At 36.6% G+C, this 14,074-nt stretch overlaps 1 protein-coding gene across 3 annotated transcripts in view; it reads left to right on the forward strand.

Annotated features, from left to right (window-relative positions):
* The window catches only part of SLC23A1 (solute carrier family 23 member 1), a 144,219-nt gene that overhangs the window by 13,586 nt on the left and 116,559 nt on the right, over positions 1-14,074 (forward strand). The window contains exon 2 of one of the 3 annotated variants that reach the window (XM_072400785.1): positions 10,923-10,969. The exons of the other annotated variants lie outside the window; for them this stretch is intronic. Within the exon in view, the coding sequence (XP_072256886.1) occupies positions 10,937-10,969 (33 nt within the window). The 5' untranslated portion in view covers positions 10,923-10,936. The remainder of the gene's footprint in view (positions 1-10,922; positions 10,970-14,074) is intronic. 3 annotated transcript variants of the gene reach the window in all.

The raw sequence follows: 14,074 nt of genomic DNA on the forward strand, positions 1-14,074 counted from the left end.
TTCAACAATAAATGTGTACTGTAGTCTTCTTCATGGAAAAATAAGACATCCCCTGAAAATAAGACCTAGTGTGTTTTTGGGAGCCAAAAAAAAATATAAGACAGTGTCTTATTTTTGGGGAAACACGGTATATGGAGATAAGTTTGAAACACGGTGTGTTGTTCGCTCGTTCTCCTTACATGCTTGTTTGTGCAGTTTATTACCATAATAATTTTAATGACTTTGCTCATTATGATTAGAACTGACACTGTTTGCATTATTTCCACTCATAATAGATAAGTTTTTATTTTTGCTGAACACATTTCTCTTATAAGGTTCATAGAAATTTGACATTTTCATAATTTTAACATTAGAAACTTTGCATGTAACGTCTCTATGATTCTTATTTTTGAGAATTTTATCAAGAAATGTAGCTGCCTCATATAAAGTTTCCTTCTCACTGGCTAAAGTAAGAGTAACAGCATCTAAATTAAACTTCTTCAAAATTGTTCTTATTAGAACTTTGGGTTGAAGATTTTCAAATATGAGATTGTATACTTTTTCAAACATGCTTTTATATGAAAATAATCTTCTTTTGTCCTCTTTGGTAATTAATTAAGTATGTCACCTGTTACACAGAAAGCAAAACTTTTAAGTCTGTCTTTCTCTGTATCTTGTGACCTATCAGTACATCTATCATCTGAAAATTTCCCAAATAAATTAATCCTTTGTAAAAAATGTATAGGAATCCACAGAGAAAACATAGAATTTCTCTGCTCTTTGGATAGCTCATATTTATCACAATATGCCTCAAATATGTGAGCATTGTGAAATTTGCTGATATTCACATCATATTTAGGAAGTACTTCACCTAAATTGATTGGATGCTTTTTCAGTTTTAACTTAAATATAGAATCACTGTGTGATTCCTGTCCTGATTCCTCTGTATCAGGAGAAAATGAGGAATCCTTAATTGTATTCTTACTATTTGTAGCTATTTTTCACATTATTTTGTGATTTTAACAACAATTCTGTTTGAGCCTCTAACTTCTGCTCTAACTCATCAATGTATTCCCCTACAATCTTACAATTCCAACAGTCAGTAACGCTATCCTGTACATCCGTTTAGCTTTTGCGGCTAAAGTATTAAATGTTGTGATAAGTTTCATCACATTTCTCAGTTTATGCTTTACTTTACTTGCTGTGAAGAATTTCTCATCTAACTTTAAATTCTCCTGAATACACTGAGAAACAAATCAATTTCCTAATGCTGCAACTGACTTATTCCCTAATACAGAATACTGCACATCACTTTCATCAGCAAAAGAATTAATAAATTCCATACTTACTCCCCAGAAATCTTCTGCACTTCTTTCCTTCTCATAAAGGGTTAGAGCTTTTCCTGCCTGGAACCTGGGACCTTCCTCTGGTTCCTTGCATCAACACGTCTCAGTACGTCGGGATCATGTTTGGATTCCTGTTCCTGATTCTAAGTTCTTCGATGTCTCCCAAATCTTGTTCACTTACTTCAGTGAAATATGCAAATTAGTCCCCCACAACAAGATTGGAGACGTCGATGTGGCTGGCTTGCCAATGTAAAAAAGTAATATTATAAAATATCGTTTGGGCACATTAAGAACAGGATTGTTATCTGTATCATAAAAAGCATGCATATTTATTCAAAAATCTTCATAGAAAATTACAGCAGTAGTTCAATAAGAATACATGAGTGTAAATATGTGTATGTGTGTGTGTGGGGAGGCCCGATGGATGTGACGTCCCACAATATAGTTACAATGCGATATATACCATTCCATACATTCCAATTTTGTCATACATAGAGAAATAGGGAAAGAAAACAATATGTTAATGCAGCTCATGAATATTTGCTCCAGCCTTCTGGGCAGTCTTAAACTCCAAAATAGCATCAACTCTGTCAAGTAAGATAGATAAATCAACATATGTTCTGCCCTTCACCTCCAGTTACGTACAAAAGCATGATATCATAAAAACTATAGGTTTCTAACAGAAACAAACAGAGTGAGACAAGTACAATGGACACAGCAAGGATAGGGGTGGAATACAAAGAATCTGCCTCCGCCTTACCCAGAAGATGGATTCAGCAGTTGTGTAGGAAGGGGCCGGAACCTTCACAATATAAGCACAGGCTTGTCTGGAGACATCCCTGGCATTCTTCCCTAGACAGAGAGTGTCTGGCAAGTCCCAGTTCCATGGGCTCAGGGGCGTCCAGGGAAGCTGGAATCCAATGCAGTCAGGCAACTGTTAATGCCTGGGCCTATTACATCTGGACAAACGGTGGGTTATTATCCACTCCTAACCTACGGTTAATCTAAAATGCCAACAACGAAAATTAGAAACCTATGCCTCTACTGTGTTTGATTCTGATGTAAGTGGCAGATTGTTGCTTCTGTGGTCGAACTTCATCTGGGATGATTGTATAGCTCAGCAAATTTTTTAAGAAGGCTGGTAACATCAACCAGAGCAAGGTCACTGGTCTCCATAAGCTGGAAAGCCCATGTCTGTGGAGGGAGATAACAGTGCCAACTTTAGTGCATTTAGTGCAAAAGTAGTGCATTGTGAAAGGCTCAGAGCTGGCTTTAATCTCAAATCTGTATCAGCAAAGGCAACATGGGTTTGGGTGACGGAACTGACTGATGAGGCAGGACAAACTGGCACATTTAGTACGATTACTTATGCGCTTGGCAGGGTCTGGATATGGCTTTACAGTTGACAGCAGCCTCTCTGGACCTCACTGAGATCTTCAATTGCGTGTGCACTTCGATTGCACAGAGATCTTCAACTCTGAGAGGTCAGAGCTGTTCTCAAAAGGCTGTTTTTTCTGTTAGGGTGACGGGATTACCTAGAGCGTGGAGTCTATGTTTCCATCAGTCTTCACCAGATGGGCCAGTGACCCTAATGGCCACCAGACTACTTTTACACCAGGTCGCGGCCCCTAAGCTCTTCCTAACAGGGGTGAGCAGAACAGAGAGCTTCAATGTAGGGACAGCCAGGATCAGATACTGGGTAGGATGCTAGCAAGAGACAAGGTCCAAACAGAGCAAGCCTGAGGATCCAGTAACCAGAGCCTGGAACCAGAGATGTATAAATAAGACTAGCAGCCAATAGAAGAAAACATTTGGAACCAGGAAAAAGTCTGCTCATTGGCTGCTGCACTGAACTGGAAAACTCTGAAATCACCTTCAGCTGTGTAAAGTCTCAGGATAATTGCAGGGGATGCTAAGAAAGACACATCTCTGCACAGCTAAAAGGAGGTTGGTCTTACAAAAGCTTTGCTACGATGAACATCAATGGACCATATGTGTTGATTTAAAAATTGTGAACTTCCTACTTGGACGGCAAAGTGCATACACAAAGTACCCATGTTTCATCTGCTTGTGATTGGGATTAATAAAGCAATTTGTTAGGGCTTGATTCAAATACATTTTTAGATTTTTCTCTATATTGAGTACTAAAAAATTTGATTGACCCCAGATTCAGAAACTGATAAATGATTCAAATTTCACAAGTTACATGACTGGTACTGAAGCTTCTGTCCGGCACAGCTATGTCATGGTTGTCAAGAACTTCCTGGATAACCATTAAGCACAAAATTATGAAGAACTGGTACAAAACTTGCTCTTAAACTTTACAATTTAGGTACTACTATGAGCATAAAGGTACACTATCTCTATAGCCAGTTGCAAAAATTTTAAGAAAACCTTGGCGATTTTATTGAGGAACAATGGGGAGAGGTTCCATCAAGATATAAAGGTGATGGAAGAAAGGTATCAGGGCAGATGGGATAGATTTATGATGGCAGACTACTGCTGGAGCCTTCAACGTGATTGTCCTGGTCTCACATAAAAGAAAATCATACAAACCGAGTTTTTCAATTACTTCTTTGTGATTAGTTCTTTAAATATACTGAATATAGAATATATTGACATTAGGTATTTCAAAAATTAAATTTTGTATAAGTAGGCATACCTAGTTTAATTTTGCCTAATTTTCATGTTTCGTTAGTTTTCAATGAGGTTATTATTGAGGTCATTATTTCAAAAACTAGAGCCAATCTAGCAAAACCAATACCATATTTGGAATCTGTACATCAAACATAACCTAAAATTACTTTAATTTGTTTGGCAGGAAAATGTTTGTTGACCAGTGTAATATTTAATATTTAGACAGCAAGACTCATTGTAAAATGCAAGAGGTTTTGTGCTGTAAAAATGCCTCCATTTTCTATAAAACATAGTACTAAGGCAATCAAAAAAGGCCTTCTGAAAAACATTGCGAGCTCAAGAGGGGCAAATGGGAGCAAATTGTATTTCCTGAGCATCCAGACACAAAGTCAAAAGATCAGATATTGTGCAAAGTAAAGTTGTATGGTTCATATCAAAAATAAATGCCAAAATTTAAAACATTTCTCTTCCTGAGCAGCCAGGCACAAAGTCCAACAAAGTCCTGGAGCATTTAATTTTATGCCAGTTCAGGAAAAAAATAAAGGTAACAAAGTTACTCTAAAAGTAGGGCAGTTAATAAACAGTGAACTGTACATCCAAAGTAGTCGTTAAGGTTTAATAACATTTCTTTTTCTGACCAGACAAGCACAGCAACCAGCCAATTAAATTGCAAAATAGGTGAGTGAGAAATCAATAAAAAAAAAGCCACAGCCCTCGTAAAATAATTTAATATAGAATGTTTTTGAATAAAATTCTATCTATAAAATACATTGAAAATGCAATAGATATATGTTTCATGGTTTAATACGCTAATTTGTTTTATGAAGACCATATTTGACTGTAAAAATAGAATAATTTTGTAAATGAACTGCTTGAGGAATTTATACACGAACAATTACAAAATTATTTATTTTTCACAGTCAAATACTGTGCCAGTGTGTACAGAAAAAGAAATATTGTTACCTATAGCAAGTAGTATAAATATCAAGCAGTGCACTGCACATCCAAACTAAATTTGTTACTTGCAGGGAAACTCTAGTTTTCCTTGCTGGTTGTTCAAAATTTTTGTTCTGGGGTTGGTTCTACTAGGAATCTGCAAGAGTAGGGTTGGACAGATTCCCAACTCTTGGTTCCATATTTTCCTGAGACTCACAAGCCTATAAAGACACCTTGTGGTACGCAGCAGGGGATGTAACTGTATGAGACAGACTCTCTGTGCCTATGATTTGCTTTGCTAGCCAGGAGCCTATTCTTTTTGTGTTCCCGAAACACCTCTGCAAGGGAAGACTGTTTTGTTTGTTTTAGGCAGGCCTAAAAGAGAAGCTGATGTCTGGAGATTGCCTTATTGCCAGCCTGCCATTTGGTTCTAACCTACACACAAGGTTGGCCTCTGTATTAAACAATATCTTAAAGCCCAAATATACTTCAAAAACACAGAATTATGGTAAAAAATGAACAGCAATGTTCATGAGTACAGTCAGTACAGTACAGTCAGAGTAGTTATGTAAATCTACTTTTATTCAACAGTCCATCTTCCTGAATGAAAAAAAAAACAACTTTTTCAAATGTTGAAAAATGCCTGAAAAAATCTGCCCGGGCATTTGCAAACTTTAAAGTTTTTGCCTTAAAATCAGTTCCGGGTGTCCATTCTCTATAGTAGACACCTGGGAGCAGTAATAACAGTATTTTTTTTACTGCAGGTATGATCATTGGAATATTATTTATTTGTCATAAATAAAATATACATCAGCATTATGCAAAAAATATTAATGCATGTTAGTATTTTAAAACAAGACATGTAGAGTAACTCTGCGCAACCTTATTCAATAAAATAGAGCAATACACAACAAATATGAGTGTGTGTGTGTGTGTGTGTGTGTGTGTGTAAGTTATCCAGGAGAGTTAGTACCTAACTGTTTAATTAAAGAATATCCATCTCTAATTGAAACTTATTCAAACCCATGTGCAAATTTTTTTTATAAATACAGTAAGGCTTTTCTCTTACTTTTATATATTGACACACCAGTGTTTATTTACAAGATCTGTTCCAGTTTCCTTTGCTTAAATTTTGCCCATCCAAAATTTATTTAACTATTTTTCAAAATACCTAGGATTCACTCTAGAGCAGAGGTCTCAACCCATAGGCTGCTGACCAGTGCCAGTCTGTGGCTGGGGAGTTGGGGGCCACAGATGACAGTTCCACAAATAGTGGAAACACTGGCAGCCCACCTTACTCTGTTCTGGAGCTAGTTAGTGTGACAGCAGGGGCGAAACCAGCGGGAGTGCAGGTAGCACTACACTGCTTTGCAACTAGTGACAGTGTGATGCTAGGAGGCCATTCTCAGCTAGGGTGCTTACAGGTGGTGAAGCTGCTGAGAATAGAAGAGCAGTGTAAACTTTACATATACTGGGGCTTGGGGACCACTGTATAAGGTCATGTCAAGGAGAAGCTTATCTATTTCTTAAAGAAACATCAGCTGTTAATATAACGATTGTACCCCACATAGGGTTTAAATTTGGCCTTTTAAATTTTTTTACCCATTGGAATATATTTTACAGTGAGTTTGTGTAGTACAGACTTGAAACATTCCCATTTCTGTTCAGAATTCTTTGAGGACAATATTCTCTCTAAGCCCAAGTCACACAGAGAGTCATCTTTAATAATGAAAACATTGATTTCTTAAAATTGAATGTTTTTATCTTTCCTGTTTTTGCTTCCTCTTTAAAGCCTACAATAAATGAAATTGTATTATGGTCAATGCTACCCAGATTCTCTTTTGAACTTTAATGGGTACCACAGCACATAGACAATTGACAGTACCCTAATGTTCATTGCCATGAGAGTGGCCCCCAGAGGGTCCCTAACATGCAAACTGAATTTAGGGACCCTGGAAATAGCTCCACTTAATGTAAAAATTCTCAGGATTGTTGTAAGGATTTTAGTGTTTAGTTACAGCTATTAGGGTCCCCTGAGTACCCTGTAAATTTCACATTTCTATGACAATCAGTGAAGGGGTTATGAAGGTTTATACATGGGGATAATGAAAGCTGCATAAACACAGACACAGCTCTCATGGGGCTGCTGCTGGGAATATCTCACAAGGGTAGCAGTAACATCTAGAGTTGCCACCACTGGGTTTTCCCCCTGCACTTCTTCACATAGCTTTGCAAAATCGTTAGGGTGCTCAAACACGACTGGCCTTCCGTTTCTGGGAGCCCTGTGGTGCCAGTTGTGAATGCTGTGTCAAGGGTAAAGCCTTTCAGCATTTGTAGGTCAGAGACTGGCAGGATGTCTCAGGAAGTAGTTTCACTACTACCGGTAGATTTCTAGATGCTTTTCTAGAAGCACAGAATATAACTGGGTATTAAAGCTTTAAAGTAAAGTAAACAGAGATTGTTGACCCGGGGAACATCTGATTGCCTCATGGAATCAGGAAGGGGTAATAGGGTTTTGTGAGATTTTGAGATATGTTTGTTTATTTCCCTAGCGGTTGAACTTGATCGACTTATATCGTTTTCCAACCTGATTTACTATTATCTTTAAATATACCATTTAGCCTTTTCACTACTTGAGGATGATAATATATGTGGAAGACTTGTGTAAAATTTTTTATACTCATAATTTGTGAAAGGACTTTAATATTGAAGTGGGATCCTCGATCTGACTATCAGCTCAGGAACCCCAAATCTGCAGACAAACTCAGTAATTTCCTTGCTACTGTTTTCGCATTAGCTTTAGCTGCTTGCCAAGCCTAATATTTAAATGTTCCCACTTTTGGATGCTTTATAATCTACTTGAAGCCTTTGGGAGAGAAACTCTGGTCTAGGTGAGTGTCTACTAAATATTTTGACTACATAGCATCATGGCATGAACAGGTAAGGCAGCAAAGAGTGTCTCCTGCAGCAAAGGGTGTAATTTCAGGAGCTATTCCGTTCGTCCATACTGTGACAGACATTGCATTCTTACCTAAGCGAGTGATCCCATGCGAGAGATAAGCCATCATAGTGTACAATTGTTGAGACAAGCAATGAATCTGACTAGTCCGCCAGACATTATCATCGTCTTCCTTCACCCCCAGCTCCATCCATTTGATTTCTTTACCTCCTTTGAGACCTGTTCTTGAAATTTTACTAGGAGTTCTAGGTTCACTGGCTCTTCATTATTTTGTGCAGCTTGGCAACCTCTAGAAGTTGTAGGGCTGCAAGAAAGCTCTCCCACTACTTGCATTAATTTGCATTTATAATTGGCTTACCTGTGGATGTCATGTAGTACCTACCCGTCCAAATGGGACTATGCCAAATGCATAGTGGCTGTCTGTACAGACGGGTATCTCTCCTACCTTGGTCAGAGTAAATGCTTCAATCAGGGTTTACCCCTGCATACCCAGTATGTGGTTCCCCATCATCAGTGTGGATCCATCTATAAACATTTCAAGATGAGGATAAGTTACATATATGATTAGATGATACATTTGCTAATCCCTGTGTCTCAGTTTGTATAAATTCATAGTAACCATGTACATCCTCTTGTCTTGAGGCACTCTCAACACATGGAAAGAGCATAGCAAGACCTAATATATAACACTTTCTGGTTGTTAAATTGGTAGGCGTAAATAAAACAACCTCACACTAATATTTCACATATATTATAAGTGTGTGATTTAAGACCAAGTCTGCTTATTTTTCCAGAATCAATGCACATGCTGCCACTTCTCCAACAGAAATTGTTGAAACCTTTAACACATGATCTATTTGATGGGAAATATGACAATGGTCTTTTTCTGTTTTCATGGCACAATATTCCTGTAGCATGACCAGCATACTTATGACAAAACAGCTAAAATGGTTTACTATAGTTTGGAAGAGGGGGTGGAAGCAGATAATATGGATGTTTTTCAGGTCCTCTTTTTTTCCCATGTCACTGTACAAAAGCAAATCATCTACATAGTGTAATAATGCTGTACTACCTTTTTCTGGAATCCATCGATTTAGTACCTCATGCAATGTTTTGTACAGGGTGAATTTACTACTCTCTTGTGCAAGACAAATCCAACATCTTTGCCTATTCTCAAAGGCAAAAACATATTCATATCTGGGTGCAAATGCACAGAAAAATATGTGTTAGTTTGTTAGTCAGTCACAGAGAAACAAGCAGCAGTTGGAGGCGTCCAACAGAGTTTGAGGGTTTGGTACCACTGAAGCGTCTGATTCTACTCTGTTTTTCACTGCTTCTCCCTGTTTGTGTTTCAGCTAGCCCTAAGTAAGTTGTCTACAACTCTCTTTTCCTGATTCTACAGATTGTCTGTCATCATCCTTGGTTCTTTTTGGGAAATATATGAAGTACAATAAAAGTACAAACAATGCAAACAACTAATTATGCATAACAATTATAAACAATACAAACAACAAATTAAACATCTCAACAACAAAAATGCTATTGACACAATATAAATGCTTGAGAACTCACACATCATTACACAAGAACCATTCTTACAACTAGTTGGATTTAAACAAAACTTTAGACAACAAAAATACCACCATCTTAATTTTCACACATACGTAACTTAATATCAGCACAGAAGGCATATGCACCATATTCCTTATATTTCCTTGCCATCAGCTGCGATTTCTAAAATGTGTTTTATAAATTCTGCTGCTGTAGGTGTATTTTATCTAGCCTGGGATGATATGATTTTTCTCTCTTTTACATCTTGATGGGAGGTGCACCAGTGACGTCTGTTAAAACTCTAATTTAGCCAGAGATTAGCTAATTTCTCAGATGTTTGTTGTACAATCTTTCTTCATTTTTAGCTTTAAATTGTTCATATATTGCAGTATCTGACCTGCCTCCCAGGAACAGTTTTCCTTTTTTTCAGATTTGCTCACTAAGCACAAATCTGTATTGGTAATTCCTGGGAGTCCCTGACACCAAATACCTCTGGAATTCTTGTGCAAATTTCCTTGAACTTCTGATGAGTCTGCGCAATTTTGTCAAACCATTGAAATCCATTGGAAGTTCCAGGAAATCATTACAGGAGGATTACTGGGGCTGCATTCATTCATGCAGCACTGGGAATCATTCTGTGAGATCCCAGGAAACTAGAGGTTAATTAACTTCTAGTGCACAGGGATCGCAGGCTGTGCTGACCAAATAATGGAGCCTAGTGACGGGAATCGCACACTGAGCTGATTAATAAATGCATTCATTGATCAGCACAGCTCGCAGGATTTTTTTTTTTTCAGGGGGGGCTGGGTGACAGTTGTAGTATAAAATAATACAATGTTTTACTGGCCTACCGATAGTTCTGGCTGCCTTTCTAACCACATTTCGTCCATTAATGCTCCTGGCTGCCTCTCTAACTACATGTGAGCTAACAATGTACCGGGCTGATCTTTGGTTTTCATCTGACCTATGACTACATCTGGCTGCTCTCTGTTTCTCATGTGGCCTACCAATGCTCCTGGCTGCCTCTCCAACAACATCTGAGCTAACAGTGCATCTGGCTGCTCTTTGTTTCTCATCTGGCCTACCAAAATCAACTGACTGCCTTTCTAACCAGATGTGGGCTAAAGTGGAAATCTCCCATGGGAAATTATGAAATTTGCTACATCATTAGGGTTAACACGCCTAATGCCCCCACAAAAAAATTGTAGCAGATACAAACCTAGAGAAATGTGTAGATCTGTGTAAAAATAGAAACTTTAGCTTTAATAAAACTGCACCCAAAATCAATATAGAATTTAAAAGGTTTGTTTAAAAATGTTTCAGGCTTTTTACCTAACTACATATTACAATACTACTATACTACTGCACAATATACTTGTTTTTAGTATTATGTACAGGTAATCATTTAACTACATTTGCCATCTAAATGTGGATTTAGTTAAAGGATTATCTATGCATGACAAAGTGAATTATTAAGTAACTTCTAATAGCATTCTATATCACTGCTTTTCTAGTTTCACATTTTAAAATGAGCATGGATGCCGAAGATACAACTTCCAAAGTAAGTATACCATGTTCTGTTTATTTAATAGTTAACATTAAAGTCTACATATTGTTACCTTAGTTTGCCTAGTAATTCAATAATTTAATTACATTTTTCATTTGTGCTAATATGACATTAGTGGAACATTTTTTATATTCTGGTGTTCTTTTCAATTGCCTTGAATATATTATTTAAAAGCTAGAGTCAAATGGAATTGTTCATTTCAAACTTATTATATACTGTAAAAAAAATGTATCTCTACATTGGCTAAACATGTATTTTATCAAATGTGTTCTGTATGCCTTTTCCAATATGGTTTCTAAACTGACATTATTGAATAATACAATTTGTCATTGTAGCCATCCAGGCCTGGTGCTTTATTTTTGCTAGAGATAGAGGTTAAATATTTCTGATAGTGTAATCAGTGAATTTCAAGTGACTAGATGGTTGTCAATTAGCTTTGGCAGTGGATGGAATAAAGAAGTTTTATCCGAAATCTCAGTGTATAGAAGTGCTGTGCAAGTAGCTAATTGATTTTTTTCAGGGTTTGAAGTTGTGGTATTTGGTAAGATAAACATGGATGTGAGGTGTGTAGGTTTGTATTTGGTTCTTGGTAGATTATCTGACATTTTATCAGATTCATTTCCAAAATTTAGGAGAATGTGGTTTGCCCATGTCTCTCAAATTTAGTTTAACCTTAATGCCATTTATTTTTATTTTCAGGTTTATTATAATCATTATATTATCCTTAAACTTGTCTTGTATAGCTTGTTTTTGTTCAGCAATTGACTGTAAATTGAGAAAATTAAGAAAATTATTTTCCCTGCTTTACCTGCTTCTCAAAATAAAATTTGTTGTTGTGGGCATCATTTTTAGTTTTGTACACTTGCAATACAAATTTAAGTGTATGTTGGAAATCACAGTCATCGCTGTTGTTACCCTATTTAGAAAAACCTGGTTAGAAGCTATGGGTTTCTGTCTTCTGAAGTAGCTATATTACATTCATAATTTATTGAGGGGTGTCAAAATGTCCTCCAATCCCTCTATAAGTTAGCAAACAGAACACATGGTTCCTCTGATTCAGATCAAATATCCAATTATAGGTGCTCGATGAGGGACACATTGGACTTTCCACAAAGAATTTAAAAAATGAAAAGCAAGGGCTAAACTCCAAGGTAAACTAAAGAAAACATAAATTCACTTCAGTTTAAATGATCCTATGTTATTTTACACATACAAGTAGTCACATACTCCATAGGTCAAATGTTCTAATAAAGCTCCCAGAGGCATAATCATTAAGGTGAATCTCCAGCTGATTATGCAAGGACTTTCTTATACCAATCATAATTTATTAAATTAAAGAATCAACCTATTCTCTGGGAATCCCACTGATAGCATGGCACCTGGGTGCAGGTAGCAGAGAATTCCTTCTACGTGCAGCCATGGGTGGTATCTATGTGGCTAGCTTCCTGAAAAAAGTTTTGGAATAGAACACTGGGAGTGTACAATGTGTTAGTCCCCGAAATTTGACTAAACCAGTTGGATGTTAAGCTTGTTTAAAGCGTAAATATAAATCATAAGGAGATAAAACATTTTCATGTAGAAAATAGGAGTGAAAAGGCAAATAAAGCTGATTGTACTGAAAAAGAGGAGAACAAAAAGTGCAAGACTATTTGTCTGGGAAGCAGTACAGTACTAGGTGGTCTTCGAATTATATTACCTTTTCTTTCTTTCAGTTTTTTTACACACTAATGGCATATTGAATTTTAATTTTGTTTCTAACATACAACTAATGGTGTGGAGGAAACATTGAGCCTGATTTATTAAAGCTCTCCAAGACTGGAAAAGATACTTTCATCAGTAACCCTGGGTTATCCAGCAAACTTGGATCAATGTTACTGATTAATCACCCCATCACTGGTTAATCCTTCTGTCACTGGAGTATCTGCCTAATATTTAATTCTTAAATCTGTGTGTTTATCTGCATGTGGTTTAGATTTTTCTCGGGTTGGTAAAAACTGGCTATGGCTGCCACTGTAAATCCTATTCTATTAGTTAATGAGTTTGAAGTTGTGATAATTATAGAGGAGTGCTTATTTGTTCCACATGAATTGTATGTGTTATTGTTGAAGTATATTATATATATATATATATATATATATATATATATATATATATATAGGCGATGTTTAATTAAAGATCTCAACTTTGTCTTTTCAAATATGTCAAAAAGCATAAAGATTTATTTCAGTTACTTATTTTTGCATGACTTTAAAATATAATAACACAAGCAGTGACTGGAACCTTAACTACCCATCTTTCAAAAGGTGTGTGATAAGGCCCCAAATGGCCAAAAAATGGCTACAGAGTTTGACACAGCTGCAGTATTACATTACTGGTCATTTTTTTTTTTCTGAGACCCTACATGCATAAAATTGTGTAGCTATGTAATATGGAAAGAAATCCTCTTTTGGTAGTTTCTCTCAAGTGTAAAAATGTAATGTAATCCCGAGTGTGACTCGGAGTGGACTTTACTTGCTAAAAGTGGTAACCCCCAATTGTCAAACTCAGGGTCGCATTAAATTTTAAAAAAAACCCACCTACCTTGCTCTTTCTGCATCCCCTGCCATCCTGTTGGTCCCCGCAGGTCCTGGAGATACATCCTTCCTCTTCGATCTTCATCCAGCTACTGCAAAGACGTTCTCCGGGGTTTCCCGATGACGTTGGTTACATCCTTCATTTTTTTAATTTTTTTTTTAACAGATTTTTGTGTTTTTTTATTTAAAGTTTATTATTAAATGTAATAAATGTATTAAATACTGGACATATTTCGGTAAGTTATACGTAAGAATTATAGGCCTACAATGTAAAAAGAATTTCCATGTAAAAAATGTAATGCTTTTTGCATGGAAATACAGACAGAATTAGGGGGGTTAAGTTTATTATTATTATTATTATTATTAAACAGGATTTTTATAGCACCAACATATTACGCAGCGCTGTACATTAAATAGGGGTTGCAAATGACAGACTAATACAGAGAGTGATATAGGAGGAGAGGACCCTGCCCCGAAGAGCTTACAATCTAGTAGGTGGGGGAATTTCACACACAATAGGATGGGA

This window comes from Pyxicephalus adspersus, chromosome 2 (assembly GCF_032062135.1).
Source record: "Pyxicephalus adspersus chromosome 2, UCB_Pads_2.0, whole genome shotgun sequence".
Lineage (NCBI taxonomy): Eukaryota > Metazoa > Chordata > Amphibia > Anura > Pyxicephalidae > Pyxicephalus > Pyxicephalus adspersus.